The sequence below is a fragment of the Centropristis striata genome, chromosome 3, assembly GCF_030273125.1.
Source record: "Centropristis striata isolate RG_2023a ecotype Rhode Island chromosome 3, C.striata_1.0, whole genome shotgun sequence".
NCBI classification, from domain to species: domain Eukaryota; kingdom Metazoa; phylum Chordata; class Actinopteri; order Perciformes; family Serranidae; genus Centropristis; species Centropristis striata.
In genome coordinates, this window is record NC_081519.1 from 41,219,467 (window position 1) to 41,243,031 (window position 23,565).

The following is a 23,565-nucleotide window of genomic DNA, read 5'->3' on the forward strand; positions in this document are numbered from 1 at the left end:
ATGTTAATACATAGGGCCTATGTGATATTGTCTTTTTGTACACTTATGGTTAAAGACTCTCTACCTCAACTTGTATTTTGAGTGTAATTCACTTACCAAAAACAAGACAAAACACACAATATGTTTGTAATTAATTTCCTATAGCTAATGTGATAATATTGTTCCCACACACGTTAAAAACGAGACAAATGGCAGAATCAGTTTTGGATCTTTAATTGATAACAGTTACGCCAGTGTTACAGTAAACACACCAACAGGCTGAAGGTAGTAAATACCAGTACAAGTTTCCCACTACTCTAATACTTCATACAGCAGAATAAATTATACCATGATAATATACACACATGCGGAACAGAAGAAGGAGTAAAGCAAAGCACAGATGTCAGAAAGCAACTAAACAGGTTAAGGGTCAAACAGACGGGAGGGGGGATAAGGAGTTGTATGCTTTAAATATCCAAATGTTTATTGACGCAAGTGTTAGAAATGGGTTTGATACACTAAAGACGATTCTAAAATTCTTCCTTTTTAAAATATACACATGAGTGAGGCGTCTAAGCGGAGCAGTTGGAGCTGCTGCGATTCAGTGCGGAGTCAGCGTTACTTGGACTTCTTCTCCTGAAGTCTTATTGGTCCACAAGTGACTCGATTCAGTTTCCCAGAGCGGAGAGGCTGCTGCGTTCACCAGCTTCGTCGTGCTGAACCGTTGGTAAAGTCCCACACCGGAGGGTTCGGGTGTGTTAGGTCCATGGTCCAGTCAAGTCTGGTCTGCACTAATATTCAGTCTGTGAGTTCAGGGGGGTCAAAATGCTCCGACACATGAAGGCGTTTCATCCAGCCACGTTTCAAATATACAGCGGTCCTGTGGTCCAGGGAGTCTATGTGTCAGCTTTCATCTTCCATCGAGTTCAGTTTGATCCTCTTTTATACAACTTTAATCTGAACATTTTTAATGGAATTTATATTTTTTTACTAATTTATACAAATTCATTCTTACCTGGGCCCCGAAACAGGAACAAAACTTTTGGTCAGAACAGGTAAACCAATTAAATACAATTAAAACAAAACCAAAAACGAAAAGAAAAAAGAAAAAAAAACAAGCCAGTTAAGGAAACTCAAATCAAACATTTACTTCCACAGATCCCTTGCTTACCTACCACTCAACATAGTTTTGTTTTAGTATAAAACATACTCTTTATAAACAAACAATACACAATCTGCTCCAGCTACTGTACAGGTTTCAGCTTTTAAAGGCGACTGAGGACCAAATCCTGTCTTGAGAAGAAAATATCACACACATCTCAAGGAGAACAGCTGGTCCTGGATCAAAAAGTCAACTATGAGTGCTACACAAATGTCTCATATCCACTATTCTTTAAAATTTTTCTTCTTTTTTTTGTACATTTTAGTGAAAGCGGAGGATTAGAGGGAGGCTCCGGTCCAAACCGGAGAGGGGGGCCAATCAGTGGTGTTACCTGTGCCCTTTCACATCTGACTGGATTATGCGATTTTCCAGAGTGCATGTGAATGGCACAGCTTGTGTACTTTTTAATCTCATAACAGAAAGCGTCGGAATGCTTGTAGTTTGTTCGTAGATGGAGCCTGGAGGAATGTTTTCGAAGGAATGCTTGTTTAGTCTGAGAGTGGAAACCAGCTAAAGGTGCATTTACAAAATGAGCTAATTACAGCTAAAAACAGAAATACTGGCTACTAATGGGAAGGGTCACTGTGAATTAGCTTTGACATTATTTTTGTGTTTGTGATTTAATCTGCTTTACACTGTTAAAGTCACATAGGGTTTCCTGCTAGATGGGATTTGGGAGGAGTAGAGGGAGGGGGGATTGAGTTAGCCCTCCTTGGCAAGGTCCATATTTCTAAACAAAATACATTAATTTCCCCAATCCTGTTTTTGCAAACAATGCCCCCCTCCCCATGGACCGCGGCTAAGGATGGGATGGAGGTTAGAAGGGGAAAGCTATTGGCCGCCAAAACGCTGCTTTAATTCCCTGCAGAATCCATCCAGCCAGACTTCCCACAGAGTGGCCAAGTTCTTTAGGAATGTCAAGATGAATATGAAAGTGGGAAGGTCAAATCGCTCACGAACATTAGAGCTCGGGGAACAGGCAGAGGAACAGCAGCTTGGAAAACAATCATCCTCTCTTTGTGTGACTGTGCCGACACGCAGAAACATGCACACGCAACAGACACTCGCTCCCAAATGGTCTCAGTCATCCACACTGTGTTTTTACACACCAACATCTAACAGAGAAAAGAGATACGAATGGAATCAAAGAACAACATAAATCACATTAACCATAATCATATAACAGCAACAATAATCTTAACAATATCAAAAAGGAACAAGAATAAGAGTCGCTCAAATGATATTGGCTTTGTTAACTACTATGAACAGCAAGGTCAAAGTACATGTTTTTGATGGCTCTAAAATGTGTGCTGGACTGCAGCCATGACAAACAGGAACCAGGGCCAAGGCGGCCGACCATCCTCGGCTGTTCTGGGGTCCCGTCTGGCCCTTCTAAGCAAAACTAAATCAGGTTTTGGGGCTGGGGATGGAGCGTAGGGGGGCAGGCAGAGACGCCCAGAGATTGAGAAGAGAGGGTGCAGAGCCGCCTGGTGGTTGACAATGGCGTGAAAAGTTTTGTCCCATTCCCCGAAGAGCCTCGTCACACCCGCGAGCGTCACTTTCTCTGCTGCACAGCGAGGCTGCGTGTCTGTGCGCTGATGTCATGGGCCGGGCTGCAGAGCGAGCAGCAGAGAGGCGAGCTGGAGTTGGAGTCCAGACTTGATGGAGCATGGAGGAGGGTGGCAGAGGGCAGAGGATAGTGGTGCACGATGCATCCCCGGGCGTGTGTGTGGGCCGGGGGGGCGGGCTTTAGTAGGCCTGTCCCGTCTCCACCTGCAGCAGTCCCAGCACGGCCGAGTGGTCTCCGAGCTTCATCCTCCTCTGGGTGGACAAGCTCACGTTCTTAGCCAGGTAATCCACAGCAGCTGCACGGAAAAACAGAGAGACAGAAAAAAAAAATACACGTCAGACAGGTGGTAGATTCCTGAGACATGTGTCCTATTCACTCTCATTTCATTTCCGTGATTAAGGCTGAAATAAGTTGTGGCAGAAGCGAGTGAGTCAAACGAAAAACAATTCACAGAGAGAGAGTGGAAGATAAAAAACCCCTCCCCTGTCCCTTGTCTGAGGTTGGCACGCTGCTGGCACGGAGCATGTGCATCCTGGTAAAGTCTCCATGCTGTCACTCAGACGGGTCCCCGTGTGTGTTCTGTGTGCCAGTCTTCATTACACTTGGCATCTCTGATTTCATGCCCTCCACACTCCACATGGCCGATCATTTTCATCCTCAGACAGCAGCTCTCTCCTCTCTCCTCCATTCATTACCCATCTACTGTGCTCAATCACCATCTTAATTAACCTCACATCAGCTCACATCCGCACTGCCATCAGTTTCGTGCTTGCTGACAAAACGACTGGTGCGCACACACATGAAACGTGACGGATCGGCACGCGCTCACGTGCATTCACGCACAACAACACAAACAATATTATAAAAAAAAAATTAAAAAAAAGATGCACAATACAGCCGATCACTATGAGAAGCTGCATATAAATACAAACAAATGTCGGCGAGCTGGCGCTGGCTGGCTTGTTGGGGAAGTGTGCTTCATTTTACCTCTTATGAATGGCTGTGACAGCATCAGTCAATTATGCTAATCTAATAAAGCAAACTCTTTCCTGCCCTGAGGGTGTGTGTGTGTGTGTGTGTGTGTGTGTGTGATGGAGAAGAGGGAGAGAGGTGGGCAAGAGGACACTGTGGCCCCTGAGGGTGTGCCGTTCTTTGAAGTGGCCCTCTCCTCTTTCCCATCCAAGTGGAGTGGGGTGTGACTAAGGCAGCTCTCTAGGAGGATGGTGGTGGTGGTGTGTGTGTGTGTGTGTGTGGGGGGGGGGGGGGGGGTCTTTATCAAGAGCACGTGTCAGCCTCCACCAACCAGGGTGCAAAGGTCAGGAGGCTCTCTTGCCTGGGAGTTGGGCATCACTTCATAGGCTTTTTAAATTTAGTCAACTTAAGATTTAAAGGAATGACTGATTTGGACACATAAAAAGACAAAAACAACAACATAAATGTTAAAGCGGGGTTTACTCACTCTGGCCGTACTGGCTGTACTGGTAGCCTGCGGTGACGGGGTCCACGCTGTAGCTGGTGGCGCTGTAGGTGGGGGGGCAGTATGACTGGGAGGAAGCCAGGCTGTCCTTGATGGTGTCAGAGCGCTGGCTGCAGCTGGCTGAGATGGGGTTGGAGCTCTCCAGGCTGCTGTGCAGGGGGGAAATGGAAAAGTCGTGCTGGGGCTGGGAGGGTACGGCGCTGGGGTTACTCAGGATACTCATCACCTGGGGGGGAAAGGGGGAACGGAGGATGTTAGAAATTTGGAAAATTGAGGATCAAAGCATTGACAGAGTTGAGGGAAAGTACTTTTTTTCTGCAAATATAGTGCCATCCTAGCACTTCACGGTAAAGATGCCAATAGAAATACACCATTTCAACTTTGAAATAGGGAAAGGGAAAAACTTCCCCATCTTTTTTTTTTTTTTTTTTTTTTTAAAGAGCAGGGGGAAGGATACAAGGAGGGTGATGAGGTTAAAAAAAGGAGAAAGGGAACAAGAGAGACTGTTTCCATTAGCTGGCGCTGCCAGTAAGTGTTCTGCTGTGGGACAGAAGGGTCCCAGGGTGATAATAGACCCACCATCCGTGCCAGACAGCCCCTGTCCCGGAGCCTGAGGCCTGAGCCCGAGCCTACAGCACAACAAGCACCAAGGGAGTCCCTAATCCCTCGCCCCTAGCCTACCCATCTCATGAATAGTAATGGAGTTGGAACTGGTAAATGATCCCCTCAGATCCCCACACAAAGTAGGCTCCACAAACCTTACTGAGGGGCCCGCTGATACTGCAGGTTGAGGCTCGCCTGAATATCACAGTGTGTATATTATTCATAGTGTATAAAAGCTTCCAATTCAATATTCTAGATTAATGTAATAGCATGTGACATTCGTCAGAAGAAGGTCTCAAAATATGTTAAAATGGAAGAGATTACCTCTAGTGCTACCACAGTCTGTAGCACAGCGGCCCAGAACACTGTGAAGAATTTAGTTTTCTTATGCTGCGAGTTTCTTTAAGTGAAAAAGGAAAAGTGGAGAGTGTGTGTGTGTGTGTGTGAGAGGGGGTGGTAAAAAGAGGAATTGTCCCACACATGCTTCCCTCCTATAGCAGGGAAGCGTTCCCTTCAACATCAGGTTCATGTTGAGCTTTGCTATGCTGCTCTGGCCTTTGGCCCCTTTGGCTGCTAAACCAATTAGCCCATCATGGAGGTGGTTACACAGGGGCGATGCACACACAGACATATGTTTGCATGAAGGGACACACATGCGTGCGTGCACACATACGCAGCAGACGTAGAGGCAGTGCAAGGGGCGAGCCAAACGGTCCGCAAATGATGCAGGAATATCCCACAGAGGGAAAATCAGCCATATTCTGCAAATTAATCATATCTTCAGAAAAAGGCCTCCCAGGAAATATGAAGCACATCAGAAACATAGAGGCTGGTTAGTCATTTCCACATGTTAATTCTATCAGTATGGAAACCCCCGCCCCCCCAACCCCCGTCCCCTCCACATCTGTGGACAAAGCATGTGACATGTATCCATAAGAGGGAGATTCATGGCCCTCTTCATGCTGGACACATGTGATGCTTCCTCCCATATGGAGCCGAGCTGCACACTCTGAGAGAGTGTGTGTCCTGGTGGCTGAGAGCTTGTTAAGTGTCCTGAGAGAGACAGCTGGAGGGCATGAGTCCATTTTAGTCATTGGTTAATTGGAGCTTGATTACATCGCTTTCTTATGAAATAGAATAGCTAACAATTGGCTGGAATATTATTCATGCTCATAAAAGTTCTTCAAAAGAAAATGACTTCTTATCGTTGACATTGCGGCAGTTTTGCTATTTTAGCGAATTAGGCTTTACTTAGAGTCTAACAAGTGTTGTCATCTGTGAGGATGTCGCTATCCTTCAGCCGTCCTTCCTCTAAAGAGTCTTCATGTTGTAGAGAGGAGGGAGGAAGGTAAGCTGGAGTCGTCAAAAATCGTGAAAAACCAACGCTCCTTTAACATTGCCCTCTCCATCTGATGGAAGCACGGATTGCAGCAAAGTTGCCGTCTTCCACCCACATCTACAGGATTTTATATCTTCATAGGTCGGTTTTAATTGCATTGCTTTGCTACTTTGATGTCCCCATAAACTTCTCTCACTTCACAAGCAGCAGTTAAATGATACTTTGTCGCATTAGCTCGTAAAAAAACAATTGCAGCCAGATGCCTTCACAGATTTCTGTAGCTGCATGCTATGTAAGACAAAACTCTATAGACATTAAAATCTTGCAAAAAATGTGTGAGATTCCTACCGACAAACTCCTAACCAGGAAGGAGTAAAAAGCTTTTTTATTTCATTTTTTTCTATATGGCATGCACACAGCTTGATAGACATTACTGGATTGTGGTTTCTGGATTGATCAGATTATTTTCGATGCAATATTTGATGGAGTTTCACTGAATGGGGTCTGGTGCACCAGGATGTCACTCAAGTGTTAAATTACACCTCTCAGTATACACATAGGTGCATTAAATATGACTTGTGGAGTTTTAATTAGTGTAACGTTTGAGAGCTGAGAAAAAAATCTTAAAAACCACATTATTTTTCCTAACAAACTCTTGCACAGAAGACTTCCTCCCAGCTTCTCTCCCTCCCTCTCCTCTCCTCTTCTCTCCCCCCACCTCCCTCTCTTTCCTTGCATATAGCGTCCTCAGCAGCCCAGAGTTCGTTTGTTGTTTGACGTTGTGTGAGTGCTGGTTTGGGAGATAATGTGAGCCAGGACCTAGTTTAAAGGACAATGCTCCAGGGCGTTCCCTGCCTCCCTCACCCCCTCCTTCCCCTCACCCTCTCCTTCTCTTTTTTTCCGCTCCCTCTCTACAGATAGATTACTTTATAAATAATAATAAAAAAGTAATTAATTCTCTCAACTTCTGAGCCCTCCAGCCTGTGGCGAAGTGAATGGGGGAGTGTAAATTGATACAATGTGCATCCTTTCAGATAAATAAATAGCGCACTTGAAACACAAAAAGAGGGCCTTTCATACCTCCCTAATTTCTTCAACAGTCAAATTACAATTTTTTTTTGTCTGCTTGAATGTTTGACGAGATGTTCTTTGTTGGATTTCTTTCCAGAATAAAACAATGTGAGGGAGACAGAGCTGAGAGTGATACAAGAAAAAATAAAAACAAAAACAAGGGGGGGGGGAGTCAATAAGAATGTAGAGAATTAAAGTTTCTTATATCTTGTGCAATACCTAAAGATGTAGCATTTATGTTTCTTTACTTAGCAATATGAACTAAATGTGCCACAAAAATTATATAACAACTGTAAGTTTGCGTTCAAGCACCTGATGATAATAAGTGAACTCTTACATTGGACCAAAAGACACAAATTCACAAATGTAAAGAGCTGCTGGAGATGGAGCAGGAAAAATATGGTAGCCTATAGAAAGAGGGCGAGGGGGGCAGAAGAGAAAGTGATATAGAGTGAGTGAGAGGAAAGTGGAGGCTTTGGGAAGTACAAAGACTCCTGTAGGACTGCGCTGGCCTGAGGGCTAGCCTGCCTGGAGAGCTGATAGGAGCCTCTTCTGTTCCATTCCCGGCGCCAGCGCCAACACACCCCACTCCACAAATACTCTTAATCTGCGCAAGACTGGATTAGTTCCTCTGTCACCGATAGCACCCTGTTCTGCCCAAATCAAAATGCCCCCAAGATGTACCTTTAAGTTAGGCAGAGGTCACCGGGGCAGACAGGGAAAAATGAGCACTCGAAATGTCTGTAAGTTATCTGAGTGCTGCAGAATAGCATCTTGCACCTTGGCAGATCTGCTCTGCTGATACTCGCTTCAGCACAGAGTGATTAAAGATCCACAGTGATGACACTGAATTTCAGATCAATAATTCAAGGCCAGTCCTGAGGGTGTGATTACAGGAAGAGAATATACTGTTTAATTCTGTGACCCAGGAGTCACACAGATCCAGTGTCTGGAAAGTGTCTGACTTTGAGAACTACCAAAAATATTAAAAATACGAAATACGAAATACATATAAAGAGAGAAGGGCAAAAAATCTAGATATTTTCTTTGATAACTTCATTAAATAGAATTGTATTGCTTCATTTAGAAAAAAAAACAGTAAGGTGAAACAAAACAAACATGAAGGAATAAATAACAAATGAAAATATCTGTCCCCCCTCCCAAGTCAATCGACTCCTGCTCCCACAACGTCCCACCCTTCCCCCATCCCTCACATGAGAGGGCCGGCCCAGCGGGCAGTAAGGCCCCTCATCTGAGCAGACAAAATGACTATTTAAAAATAACAGTGATTGCATAAATTGAATTAAAGCGTTTTGGTCACGGTGGAGGTGGCGCGAGGGGTGGCGTGGGGCCGCAGCAGACAGCCGGGATGGTGGCAGGCAGCAGATGACGGGCTCTGGCCTGCATGCCACTGCGTTAATTGGCCGCGGCACATTAATAAAAACTGAAAAGTGTCTTCCACCAGCCCCATAGGATGAAGAGACAGAGGCAGAATGAGAGGTAGAATGGGAGGGAGGAAGGGCGGGGAGGGGGTTGGTGCTGGAGGGAGAGAAACGGGCCTTTGAAGAATGTGGTGCGTATGGGGGGCTGGGGAGGGGTGCTAATTGTGTTCAATTAATTGGCTGATTGGCACTGACAGAATCTGGGCACTGACAAGTCAGGCACAGATGAGGACGATTAGTGGGCACTGGAACAAGCTGTCACTCCTCACAACATGTTAGCCACCCTGGCCTGTGTCTCTTCTCCCTGTGAAGCTGTTCATGCATACAAAGAAAGCTGAAACAAGTGGAAAAGGAATATTTATTTTGGGGTCGTCCTCTCTTTTTTCGCTCCCTCTCTGCAAATTTTCATTAAGCTAAATCCTCTCCAGCCCACTTTAGCTCGTGCTAGTTTCAGTGTTGAAGAAAGCACAGCTGCTGGAGCTGTAGGAGGCCCCCCCCTCCCTCCTAAACATCCCACAGCATAAGCTATAAACTTGGCCCCGCGCTAACCAGAGGTTAATATGCCGTCTATTGGACTGCAATTGGAGAACGTGTGGGGAGCAATCCTCTATTCTCTGCTAGTGATATGCTTGAGTAACTATGGGATGGATTCAGCCACTGGGAACAAGAGAGGCCCCTTTATAGTGCACACATGCACACACACACACACACACACGCACACACACACACACACACACACACACACACACACAGACTTCAACTCCCCGCACCTTGCACCAACGCCTCTTCTAAATTAAACGGCAGATTTTCTGATTCCAGGAGAGTGGTTTCAGCGAGGCCAGGCCTGTGTGTGTGTGTGTGTGTGTGTGCGTGTGTGTGAGGGAGCAGCTCCAGAAGGGAAAGCGAGGCGGATCGAGGGAGTGAAGGAGAAAAAAGGGGGGAGTAAGAAGCAGAGGAGGAGGAGAAGGAGGAGGAGGGTGTGGGTTGTTTGCTAAAAACAGCAGGGGCCAGGTCTAGTGAAAAATGTCAGGTCAAATTGTTCTTGACAGTGTTAATATCTGCACCTCATAGCCATAATTACATGTAAATAAATAGTGAAATAGCTCTCAGCTGGAGACTGAGAGGAGAGAGCTGCTGCATGAGACAACCAGCTGAGGACCCAACCACCTCCCATATTCTCATCTTATTGTCAGGAGGAAGAAAGGAGGGGAGAGAAAGAGACATGCTCTAAAACATGCTGGCAATAGATACGTGTGTTTCTAACGTGTTATTTTTTTTCTTTTAGTTCTAAATAAACAATGCGTGTTCGATCAACTCTGCAGAAGGGGTCACAAGCACAGAAAAGTCCTCAATGAAGTCAAAAATGAGGAACATGCAGAAAGAGACAGTGGGAAGACGGGAGCGAATGAGAAAATGTGAGAGAGAGAAGAAGTCAAAGAGAGTATTAATCACAGCTATGCACCTGTCAGAGTGGCATCTGGAACTAAGAGGAACCACATGCAGCTAGACAACAACCCAAGACCTCCGGCTATCAGGACAGGTTCACTAGAACCAGCTCTCCTTCTTCCCCTGGCCGTCCCATAACCCCCTGCACCCTGACCCTTGACCCCGGAGCTGGGTCACCCAGCGTATGCCCCACAGACACTTCACCTGCCCGGCAGCCTGCATTGCATTATTATTTATATATTATTATTATTATTTAAATACAAGTCACCTTCAAATTGTATATGTATGAGGATGGAAATCTCCGCAGATGAGCATGTGACACAGTGCATGTCTGTGTGTAATAGGTATTTTAGATAGGATCGATGTCTGCGCCTATACTTTAATAAAGGCAGTACCACTCTCCACCTTATAGGCATTTCAACTGCGTGGGACACACAGCATGTGAATCAGTCGCAGTCATTTTCCTCCTTAAATCCCCATCTTCTAGGATTTACTGAAATTCATATTGGCTGCCTCTGCAAGATAAATGTAAATCACATTCCCTTATATTTACTATTTATCAGGATGCAGCAGCTCACTTTCAGCAGGAAATATCTCTCACCCGCACACAAACACCCTTGCATTTAAATAGCATTTTTATTGTCCGCCATAGCCTTTCATCTGGGCGTAGGGAGAAGAGCTGCCTCTCCAGGGGAGAGAGTTGGAGCAAGACAGGAAGGTGGGGAGGGCGAGAGAGAGAGCGAGCGAGCGAGAGAGAGAGAGAGAAAGAGAGAGAGAGAGAGAGAGAGAGACAGAGAGAGCAAAGCACTATTGGCAAGGCATCATGGGATGACAAAAAGCCAAATGGAGGGAAGGAAGGTTGGTAGGTGAAAAATAGATTATGAATACATAAAGCTCCAACCAAAAATATTTTGGATTGGAAAAGAAAATGGCTCCACTCGGGTGCTCGGGAGACCGAAAAGATGGAGAGAGCAACAAATGGCTCAGGTATGCAGACCGGTAGCGAGCTGCCAATGGCGGCACTAAGGGGGGACAAGGGGGGCCACGGCTCCTGTAATAAATAAGGCTGGACCCACTGGCCCCCATAACTAGATTTTAGCTGACATGACTGCCTTTAAGAGGCTCTTTTTAAAATACACAACCTAGCGCATCCATTGGTTTTAACCATTTCATTCTAGCTTGTCGGAAAAGGGGCGAAAGAATACTCAAAATTTAGGCTAAATTTTGCCGTCTAAAAAAAGTGTCCATTGACCTCTGACCTCAAGATATCTGAATGAGTCCCATGGGTACCTAAGAGCCACCCATGCCCACTTTATGCTAATCACATGCAGTTTGTGGCAGAATGCCATTTTTAAGCATGCAGTACAGATGTGTTATTTTCAACTCTCAGTGTCTCTCTGTAGCATGTTCATGACGGCTATTTTACTTGTTTTTATATGAATGTGGCACCTAACAGAGTTGTTTATTTATTGGGGGGGAATAATTGGATATTTGGTACCCCTCAAATCCAATTTGAAATGGTCTACAACCACCGCTGTAAGCTGCAGTTCTGCCTCAGCTGCTTGCAAATGAGGCCTACATGTAAAGCTTCAGCAATGTCCATGATGTGCTCCCTGAGCGGCACTCTTTGGTTCTGTAAAGTGTCGTAAAGCCTTGAATTTAGATTGAGAAACAATACCAACGGTTGTGTCATACTTCATAAAGTCCATACAGATATAAGTCTCTGCAAGCTGCAGAAACAAACCAGGAAACATAATCACTGGGAAGACGAGGAGCCAACGCAGCACGGCGAGGAACGAGATGTGTGCAGAGGTACATTTGTGGTGTCACAGACACAGAATCTTTCCTCAGAGTTCAAAAGTGTTGCAAAACAACAGCAAACACTAATAATCTGTGCAGAAACAGTATAGCCAGTGGATATGATTTACAGTCCCTGGATTTTCTTGGCAGCTGCCAACAGCAGGTCTCTTTTTTCTGAAAGCCTCTTACATCTTTTTTTATACTTGCCAAATTGAAACAGTATTTGTTTTAATGGGAGTTCTAATTAACCAGTATGTATTCCCCCTCTTGCTCTGCGAGTGGCTGAGCTATGAATGCAGGCTATGTGCTCATCCCCTTTGATTTGTTGTCAGTGGAGCCTGCCAGCTGACACAGTGCCCGGTGAGAGGCTTAATGCCCAAGTTTTAATAATGTGGGGGACTACATGAATCTCCCCCTCTCATTGGTATTCAGGTGCAGAATGTCTTGTTAGAAGTCAGGGAGGGAGGCGGAATGAAGCCAGAGCTCCAGATTGTTCCGTACATTTTCCCCTCTCCATTTTTTTTTTTTTTTTTTGGCAACGGCAGAGCTTGCTTCTTAAAAATAATTCATCCCGTTTTTAAAAGAAGCGTCTGCGCTAGCTAATGGAAGAGCAGCAGCACAGTTTGGAGTCTCCCCTGGCTTATCTCTCTCAGACAGTTGTGGGGAGTCGCTGGTGAGCATGGTGTCAGCGTGCGTGGTACGGTGCAGCGCCGCGCGGGCAGGCAGGCCTGGGGACACAGATCAAAGGGAGGCAGGGGTGAGAGCCGCTCTGCCTCTGATCCCGTGTACGTGTGTGTGTGTGTGTGTGTGTATGTGTGGAGGCCCGGCCCACTCACACAGCCCAAAGGCCCTCCTCAGATACACACACATATCCTTGTCATTCCAAAACACACAACACTTTCATAAAACTGCAAAACAGAAAAAAAAAGTTCCTCGCAAAACTTTGCAAACTTCCCTCATCAAAACAGAAATAAAAATCTCTATCCGTCATACCTTTGACTTCCCGCTCTCCTTATCACGCCTCCCTATCATATTGAATAACCTGTGAACACCATCACCATCACCTGCAGAGCACTCAACGGCGCATTTCCCCACTTTTGCTCTGCGATAGAAATGCTTTTTGTTCTTGTTATTCCCTCATGTCATTATTTCTAGAAATTTCTCTGAGGAGTGAAACCCTAGCTGTGCCACTGAGCCCCTCTCGCATGGCTCCAGCTCTCCAGTCAGTGCAGTTGTTTTCTTTCCTCTCCCAGCAGGTGTCCCTGTCATGCAATAATGAGGAATTCAGCCCAAATGTCTCCACACAAACGCAATGCCCATGAACACTGCTTCAAAGAATCATTTGAAAAGTATCTAAAAGGCTCTTTAGAGTTTCACATTACCAGGGTTTGTTGAAAATATACAATATTCCCAAAAATATGGCTGTATTGGCTGTCAAAGCATGCCCTCTTCAGTTACAGGGAGGCTGCCTGTTCTGTTGTTTTATAGTCAGAGTATGCAAAAAAATTCATATTTGAAGCATCATGATTGGCCATTTCTATTTCAAATGGGCTATTAAAAATAAAAAAAATTCAAATATCAGGCATGAGCTTAAATCTGCAGGTAAAGAAAGATAGAAAAATGCTGGAATGTCTGTCCTCCGTGCCCTTGCCTTTCCTTCTTTCCAACGCCTGCTGTGCCGCTAAATGAAACAAGATCAACAACAAAACACACTTCTGGTTTCATACCTTTTGCCCAGCCATGCACAGCTTCACTCTCACCACCCCTAATACGCTGCCTCCCTCAACCAGCCAAACACGCTGTATATCCCACAATGACAGCAACCAGTTTGAGTGCGGACGGCTTTTCCACCGCCTGTAATGGGAAAATGTGTGCTGTCGGGATAGGTTATAGGATTGGGATGGACGCGAGCTCCTGTCGGGACTGCTGAACACTGCAGGATTCCATTACAGACTTGGCACCTCGCCACCGCAGCCCATTTACTGGGAATCAGAGAATTTTTGTCAATCTTTACAGCAACCGCTAGGCCATCAATGCCAGACACTTGAAGAAATAGCTTGCACATACCAATGCACAAGCATATCTCCTGCAAACAGATGCTGTCTGTAACTTACAATATCAAATTCTCATTTCCATCTCGATAGAGAGTCTCTTTGTGTTGCTTTTTTTCCATTACAGGGAAAAGGGAAAACAGGAGAGCAAAAACATGCTGTAAATCATGGGAAAATAAACTGCAAGGTGTCAAATGTGTGCATGTAATTTTGCAAAAAACTGATTATCCGTTTGATTAAAATTTGTTCAAATGCAAAGACAATGCAAGATCTGACATGGGCGAGGTGAACTCAAAGGTTTTTGTAGGAGTTTTCTGTGTTGTGAGTCGCATGAGGGAGCGATGGGGGCTGCCCAGCTCAGCAGGACGCCGCACCACTGAGTGAACTCTGATTCTGCTGTCAGTGGGAACATTCATTTCCATGCTGAGAGACTGATAGGAATGCCACACAGCATTCTGCATGCATTCAATACGTTTCAATTCTGTGCACTGCAAACATGGTGTGACACTTCAAAACATCCACACCACATGCATATATGCCCCTCTGAAGAAATAAAATAAAAAATAAAAAAAATCCACAATTTAAATAAATAAATGAATGTAAAAACAAATGCATTTCAGGTGGGTTTTTAAAAAAAAAAAAAAGACTTTAATCAAACCCACTTGATAGAGTAATTGAATAGTGAAAATCCATGCTGTACAGTTGCCCAAAGGCTCCTGTCCTAATCCTCACTATGACAGGAAATGTTTAATATCCCAACACATTCTTGAATGCCTGTGAAGAGAGGGAGAGAAAGCGACAGTGTACCCCATGCCAGTATTAGAGAGAGCCATTAATGAAAAAAAAAGGAAAAAAAAAAAAGCGACTCCATGTTCCTGGTGTTTTTCTGCAGGTTTGCAGTGAGAGCATTAGCAGTTAAAGCCCCTGTGCCACGATTAACAATCAAACACGCTGTGAGCCTCCATGTTATCCTCCGTCGCTCCAGCAGGAGAGAAAATCTCTTTTTTGTCACAAAATCCTTAATTCTTTCTTCTCTGAAGAAAGAGGGTAATACCAAGAATGTTTCCAATCTGCTTTGAGAAATATTTGAAGAAGAAAAAAAAAAACTCCCAATAAAACACGTGTGAACGACGGGGTAATTGTGGACAAATGCAGCATTGAAATTCATTTTCAACTCTTTACACACCATTTCAATCTTATTTTCTGCCTGTTAACCACATCTTGTTGGTGAGGGTGGGCAAGACTGGCCAGTATTGATGGGTAATTGTGTATAATTCACTCCGTACACACGATTTGCATCAATACAAATCATTTTTCATTCTGTGCTACTTAAAGCTCAACCCTTACCATAGAGTCGCATTTAAACGCTCATTAATGGAGGTGTCCAAAGAGGTTAACATGTGAAATCCTGCGCTTTTCAGAAGAGAGAAGCAAACAAACCTGCGCATAGTGTGTCACACATTAACATGGCACAGAGGAGGATGGGTAGATATTTTAGGGATTTAAACTGCAATTAAGAAACCCAGAAACCTAAGTAGCCTGCGTAATGTTCTTCTTTATGGTGACAGGAGAGCACGGGAGCGTGTGAAGTGGCCAGCAGGATAGAAAACCTCGCATTGCAAAGAGCACGTCGCTTCTGTCGATCTTTACATAGAGCTGCCTGGAAATCATGCAGTAAAGAGATGAAGAAAATCGCTCCATAGCACTGGAGTCTTCCAGCTGCAGACAATTACGTGAAGAAGATTAAGGGTCTACATTTATAAGCTTTAGCTAATTATTTCATCTGCATGTGTTCTCACTGCGCTGCGCAAGGATTTAGATGTCCCAGGAAAGTCGAAACCGCTGTTTGGAGCAGCTTGAGTACTTGCGGTACTATCAAGATGAATTTTAATTTGTTGATGTTAATCCAATTGTTTTACAAATGTAGCAATTTAGAGTAGCTAAAATAAATCCAGGGCTTTGGAAGGCGAACATAAAAGCCCACACTGGCAGTTATTTTGCTGAACATGCTGTTTCTGAATTTTAATTTCAGTCAAATACAATTACATATTCTGAACAGTGAGAAGAAGAGGAGGAGGAGGAGGAGGAGGAGGGGAGGTGGTAGTGTGATGAATATGAACGCTACCTATATGTGGGAACATTATGGAGGTAAAACTTGTTGCACTGACCTGTGGGGAGAGCCCGTTGCCGACAGAGTTCATGTGGTTGCTGGATGCTGAGGGGCTCATGAAGGTATCGGAGTAGCTGGAGAAGCCGTGCCGATTGGACGAAAGGCCGTAAGCAGAGCTGCTGTCAGCAGTCAGGCCTCCCTGGTGCATGGAGGACGGAGGCAGGGGCTGGGGTCTGTGCAATGTACTGCTGCCCTCTGACACCAGGAACAACACAAACAGGAAAGAGAGAATCGAGAGAAAAAACAGGCTGAAAATTCAGTGCGGAAGCAAAACAAGAATCCTCAAACGGCAGCTTCAGAGTTTAAGTCATAAGTCATACATTAAATGTTCTTCTTGCAAATGCATTACCATAAAGAAATGTCTCTTTATGCATTTAAAGAGACGCAAAGGACAAATGTGACCTTTTAATGAACACGAAAAAAAACCTTGTTTCTGCTCCACTGTGACAAAGATGTGATTGTAAACATAACGACTCGCTGCACGGTTCTTATATCCTGCACATGGCTCATATATACGATATAATGTTATTAACATGAACATGAAATATAAATGGCATACCAAAAATTACATCAGACTAATGTAATCTTTAGAATTGGATTAAACTCAAAGTACAGAGCATACTGTATGTTTTTTGGGACAAAAATATTTGGTCTTACCCTGCGATAGCGTGGTGCCGGGGTAGCTGGACTCTGGAAGCTGGTATGTGGGTAAAGTTGGCATCCCCGTAGGCGGGAATCCTCCAGGAAGCAGGTGGTTGAAGGCTGCGAGCTGATTGGCCCCAGCCTGTTTACGCCACCGAGCTCGCCTGTTGCTAAACCACACCTGAGGAGAGGAACAAATCAGTCTTTGTTGTTACTCATTTTCAGCGTAGAATGTTGAGCTCCTGCAGGTTTCAAGTTGTTTTTGTTTTATTTTTCATTCACTTAAACTGCATGTATGTTTTCAGCTGTAGGCACTGACTGATTGATCGATTTTCCTTAATTTTGTGTCGTGCACACAAAGTCACAAGACACAAAAAAAATGCAGTTGCAGTATAGTCAAACATTTCATTTCAAAATTACAGCTAAATGGATTATTTGATGGCTCAGTCTTAAACTAAATATTCTCTCTGAAGCTTGTCAAATAAAATCTGCTGCAAAAAGAAGGTTCCCCTTCCTGAAGCACAACTCAAGTTTTTACAGTCATCTCGCAAAAATGGAATCAACATAAATGCAGGTAATTTTACCAGAAAAACTAATATCCCACGTCCTTTTAGACAGGACAGAAGAGGGGGAAAAAAAATCTTAATTTCATCTAGTTCACACAAAAACAAAGTGTGTCCTCCTGTGAAGTGGCATTCAACCTGCCGGCCTCTCTAAAGGCTAATGGTGATGTTCCTGTGTGAAACAGTGCACATAGGGATGTTTATCTGTTGTTTAAATTATACTTCACATAAACTGTAGCTGTTCTTTATGAGACAATAAGTCTGTAATATTGGTTTATACCATATACACTCAAAAAAATAACTCATTGGATGAACTCAATTGAATTGTGGGCAGAATTTCCATCCAACAAATATATGTAGCCCAAACTCAAAACAAGTGCATCAATGCAATATAATGTATTTGAGTTAAGGTAGCTAACTTTTTTACATTTGGTCAAACTCAAATTAAAAACAAGTATGCATTGTATTTAAATTGAGTTACTTCAACTCATTTATGTCAAGGAGAGCTAAAATAAAGAAATTGTGTTCGTTCAACCTAAAAACATAGAATTGGAAAACTGAAACTCATTCTTTTTGGGTTGAAGGGAAGGACAGGGGAGTAAATTAATACATTTTAGGTTACACTTCTTATACACTTCTTCTTTTGATTTGATTCTAATTGATATCTTTTCATTGGATAAACAATACATTAATGTGTCACATCTAAGAAGGGCTCGGATCATTTTTTTGAGTGTACCAACAGGCCATTTTTTTCTGCAGATGGAAAATTTTGCTCCTAATCTGGATATCACAAAGTAACCTTTCTAGTGAATCTCTGCTCCGCAGCATTTGACTGCAGTGGACCCTCCGCAGGGTCTGCAGGCTGCTGCCACCTGTGATTAATCTGCCAGTTAGTGTGAGTGGTGGTGGTGGTGGTGGTGGTGGAGAGACTCCCTGTGGGAGCTGCCATAGAGGCTCAGTGGTCCGTCCCTGTTGTGTTTAAGTGGCTGAAGCTGTGATCTGTGTAAACAGGCTGCCCTAAGCCCCCTTCAGAGGGGAGAAGTCATTTAAAGGTCAGAGGTAGGCCACTAGCCTCCACATCACACACCTCAAGTATGTTTGTGAAGCTACTGGATGCTTTGAGAGAGGCCATCACTTATCTGGAGACGCAGAGAAACACAAACTGACGCTTTTGTGCTGTTTCAATGTGGTTGTTTTGGGTTTTTTTTAAGAGAAAAAGCTTTAAAAGTCAGTTTAAAGAGAGAGAAACAGTTTTTAACTTTAAAGTCAAGACACAGAGGCTGCAAATAGTAAAATGGCCACAAAATGAGCAGGACCAAAGCGCAGACACACAATGTCAATTCCCCTGAATGAAAAGGGGGGAAAAAATAGGACTCTTTTGAACCGCAAAGATTTACACATTTTAAAAAGGCTTCTGCTTCAACAAAACATGAATATAATCAGGCCGTATTGAAAAGAGCCAGCAACCTGTTCCATTTAACCAAGACAAGGCCCGGGCTTCACTGTGTGCTAAGGGTTGAAGGACATTGATCTATGCCTCGCACAGGCAATTCATCAGAGTTTAATACACTGTCAGCGCAGTTCATCTACTGTTGTGTTTCAAACGGCCCGGGCTATTGTGAGAGCACATGAAAGAGGGGGACAAAAGCCCCTCCATACGCCAAGGAGAACAGTGGACACAAAGAGGGGGCGTCCCTTTTAAACAGGTCTTAAAGAGGGACACTTTCAAGGGGACTTACACAGCGACATACTCACTGCTTTTTGGGGGCTGCCTCTTTTTGTACACACAAACATACATATAAACTCGCATAGGCCTACAAGGGATCTCAGCCCAACGGAGATCTTAATTTGAACATGGTTCTTTTCGCTGCCTCTGCAAAGACCAGGTGATTTCTGTCTTTTTTTTTGTGTGCCTATAGCTTCGTTTATTCTTGAGCATTCACTAGAAAGTAAATGGGGATGCAACAGGCGACGACCGTGTCCAGCAAACCTCAAACACACAACTGGAAAACCAACAGGAAATCTTTATCTCAAGCGTGATCGCGCCCAAAGACCCTGTTTGAATCCCCCCAATCAGCTATTTCAAAACAAATGCGGTGACTGGCTCCAGTGAAATTTCTGCTATTGGGATGTAGTGGAGCGTGGTCCAAGGTCTGAACTAAGCCCCTACTGGGCCAGACAAACAGCTGCCTGGGCCAGGGGAGGGGGGGCACGGGGGGCACACCCCTTTCTTCCACACACTCCCCATCACCCCACCCCGCAGTGCCACTTCACCTCCGACCTCATCCACTCACCCCACCCCTCTTTTATGTTCACTTTAACTTCCTTCCCCCGTTGTCATCCAAGCTTAGGAAGGAGGTGTTCCATCATCAGACACAAAACACTCAAACACTGAAGTCTGCTTCTCGCTTTTGTCACTGTTGCGTTTCCACTCCTAACTTTGCAAACGTTTCCAGTGTTTATATACAGATCTGTTTGCAGATGCTTCACCACAATGTGAGACGAAGGAAATAAACATTTCTCAAATAAATATGACACAATAAAAGGACACAAAAACCGGACAACAAGTAAAAGATGGGGAAATAGAGTCTGCACACTATAATGCTCCTGTTGAAATGTCACTTGGTGGTAAAATGAATATATGTTCATGGGAGCATTATCTCTTCCTCCTTGTAACAAATATGATACCATTGTTCCCAACACTGTAGTCTGAATGTTAATTTATAAATGTGTCATTTTGCAAATTAAATCTATCATAAATACACAGCTTTTTTCTTCATTTATACCATTAAGGAACTGAAATTTTCTTTTGAAGATAGCTGTCATTCAGAATGTGTTAATCGCTGGTTCTGATCTTACTGTCTTGTCTTTATATACAATTACATTTTTTTGCAATTGTTTCTACCATTGTTTACATTTTAAGCATGTTTTAATATGGGGGGGGGGTGCGTCTCCTCCAACATGGTATGCAACTTACCTTCAGTCTTATATTTATTATTAATTGTTAAGTTTACTCTTTTCTATATTATTCCTTTTTTCTGTTTTGGAGTCAGATTCCTTGTGTGCATAAACACACTTGGCAAGTAAAATGTATTGTGATTTCTCATTACAACCCTTCCAACTACCAGAAAAACTCACATATAGGAAGGTGAATGATCATTTAAAGTACTCTCAGGCTTTGAACAGGCTCCCTTCAATGTTAACACAACAAAATTACCTAAATTACCAAACAAGCTGCAGCTATATTGAGCTAGCGTGCAGAAAACCCACATGCAGTGCTTCTACTTTAATTTCTATGCATATTGACTGAATGGACACTCGTCAGGCTCTCAGCACCGACTGGGATAAACATTTAGGCTATGCAAGCGGCCATGCACATGCGCACAAGTGTCCATACACTATCGCTCACATGCATACATTACGTACACACATTCGCTCTCACACAGACTAACACACAGCCTGAAGCTGAGGATTTGAGGCTGCGCTCTGGAACCTGATCACAAAGTCACCTTGGACCACAGATTCTCCTCTGCTCTCCCCAATCCGGTTTAATTCTCTGCAGTACAGAGAGCTGCAGCGCTCCTCCATGTCTCCCCTATCTACCTACAAGTGTGCCGGCGAATTCATGAGGCTCACTTCTGTTTCCTTTTCACGGACTAAAAGGTTTCCCTGCATGCAGTGCACTTGGATGCATCTGCACTGCATCTCTGAATGGTTCTAGGGAAAGTTTTTGGGAGGCGGGGAGGATAGAAGAGCAGTAACCCATCTTATGGAAGTCAAGCTGCTTGTGAGACAAAAGAGGGAGGCTTGGAGGGAGACATTGGAGGAAGGTGAAGGTTGTTGTGGAGCACAACTAGAAGAGGGATGCAAACCTCAAAACGTGCAATCGGATAACAAACATTCACAGTTTTTGTCCCCAGTTTGGAGGCTTGCATCGCCTCATTTGCCTTTAATCTTCCATTCACTCTCAGCCGACTGAATCGATTCCTAGCGATCAAGTGGCATTTTGCATTTCCTTATCGCTGATCGGTGATAATACGCACTCGCAAACATTGTGACACTGCACTGCAGTAAAAAATCTCTCTCTGTTGTTTCTCTTAAATAGGATCACTCATATTTCAGAATTCCCCGTTCAGACAATCCTCCATGAATTATTTTGTCAAAGACAACCAGTGAATGTGTGACGCCTTTCAGGAGCCAATTTGCAACATTCGGTAGATGAATACCAAGAGCCGAGATAATGACAAAACAAAATGTGCTGCTGACTTCATATCCACAAAAACACAGAGGGGTGATGCAACCAGCCTCAACATACAAATCCTCTTCTGTCTCATACCACGCAATACCCCCCTCCTCCTCCTCCTCCTTCTCTCTCCTTCCCCTCTTCTTTCCCCTCTCTCTCTCTCTCTGATTCCCTCCCTGCTTGCCTTCCAGACTGGCACTATGCTAATTAAAGTAGCTAGGAGTGTGAATTTGAGAGGAGAGTGGGATTAGCTTGATAAGTATCAGGAGTACAGAAGCACTGTACCAAAGTCATTTAAATTCTAATAATAAGAAACTGTTAGAACATTCACACTGATGCATTGCAACAATTTCTCCCCTACAATCTACACAAATCCTATTTATTCCTTTATGAAACATAAACCCATACTGGCGGGAATACAGTTGCCTGTTGGGTTTGGTTGTCACCACTCAGCTCTATTGTGATTTTCTCTCTTGCCGCTGGTACTCAACTGATATTATAACAATCAGGAAACTGTGTAGTACCTCCTGATACCTCCCTATGGGATTATACTCTCACTAGCTGTGCTGAAAACTTGTTTAAAAGCACCCGTACTGGTCTGTCACATAAAAGCTACAAAGACCAGCCTCCATATAGGTCTTTTCACTGCGCTCATTCCATTGCATCAACAGGCCAGCGCAAGCCACAGATAAAGAGAAACTTTTTACTAAATTGATTTGCACGCTTTGTAAAAAAGCAATGCTTATACCTTATTAGATTCCACTGAGTATAATAGCTACATGCAGAATGTTTATTGGTAATGAAAGAGGATCTATGTGACAGATTTGGTAAAGTGAGCCGGAGGCGGCAAGCTGAGATGATGAGCCTCAGCCGAGACTCAGGAGTCACTCTCTTAAAAACTTCAGTCTAAATAGGGGAGAATGTAATTTGCCTCATCTGTGAGGGCTGATTTACAGCGGCCCGCAGCCTATTGCCTGCCTGCTCCCCCTTCCCCTCAGTGCTCCCCCCACCTGGTGCACTCTGCAGAGGGAGACGGACACAAATGATGCCCTCTTGTCTAATAGCTCACAGAACGGCTTTGTCGCCCGCTCCCGTTAAAACTGAGGGGTTATCAGATGGAAAGTGGCAGCTTCACACTGCACCAGCCGTACTGAAAGGTAGACTTGGCAGTATCCCCTCCCACCGAGACAGCCTGGAACTAATTGCTGAGAGATACGGATCATATCCCACAATTTGTCAGTTGGGGTGATAAAACCATTGCGGGGCTGGCGGTGGTGAAGGAGCGCTGGTAGCTCTGCTGAAAGGGGCAGCGAGGCTGATAAAGATGGATGGTGAAAGGGTCTTAAAATGGCAGGCGAGGGCACACACTTGGGAGTTCGCTCTGTTTATGAGTTTAGGTTGTGAGTCAGGGCTAAGCCAAACACTCAACACTTCTGCTGGAATCTTTAATTTACAACACAGCTTTGTGCTGTGGCGGTAGAGTGCATGTTTGCGCCTCACGAGTGCAGGAAAAACTCTCCACATTATCACCGTGTTTAATGACAAACGGGTAACAGTGAACCATGACCGCAGACACAAATTCAAGTTAAATTATGAGCCTATGGGAGCACCGACACCCCCTGACTATACTCTCCCTCTCAGGCCCAAACACTAGTTTGTCTGCGGACAACATCTGGAAGATGCGTCATTGCAGCTGTGCTGGAGATGCTTTGCTCTCAGGCCAAAGGGTCTCCTCTCTGCTGTCCTGTGATGGGCCTTTTGGGCACCTCTGTGAAAGCCCAGCTGGTGGACATTTTCAGAGCACTGTGCAAACACAAAACACATCCACACACCAAACTCACATTCAAACAAAGTTCTTCCAGATTAAGTTTATCTTTAGTTTATCTAATTCTTCATGGAAATGCTTAGATGTTGGTGTTTGTCTGGTATTTACAGCAGTCAACTGAAAATAATCTTGAGAACAATGATTTCTTTGAGATATATTTGGGAAACATCAAAACAATCAGA

The 23,565-nt window shown here is 44.2% G+C and overlaps 1 protein-coding gene across 3 annotated transcripts in view; it reads right to left on the reverse strand.

Moving 5' to 3' along the window:
* Positions 1-201: 201 nt before the first annotated feature.
* Positions 202-23,565, reverse strand: part of pax7a (paired box 7a) — a 48,390-nt gene continuing 25,026 nt past the window's right edge. For 2 of the 3 annotated variants that reach the window (XM_059329132.1, XM_059329131.1), the window contains exons 6-9: positions 16,768-16,933; positions 16,109-16,305; positions 4,171-4,414; positions 202-3,006 (exon numbers count right to left, since the gene is read on the reverse strand). In XM_059329132.1, the coding sequence (XP_059185115.1) occupies positions 2,891-3,006; positions 4,171-4,414; positions 16,109-16,305; positions 16,768-16,933 (723 nt within the window). In that variant the 3' untranslated portion in view covers positions 202-2,890. Of the gene's footprint in view, positions 3,007-4,162; positions 4,415-16,108; positions 16,306-16,767; positions 16,934-23,565 lie in introns of those variants that run through there. The other variant, XM_059329133.1, reaches the window with a different exon arrangement.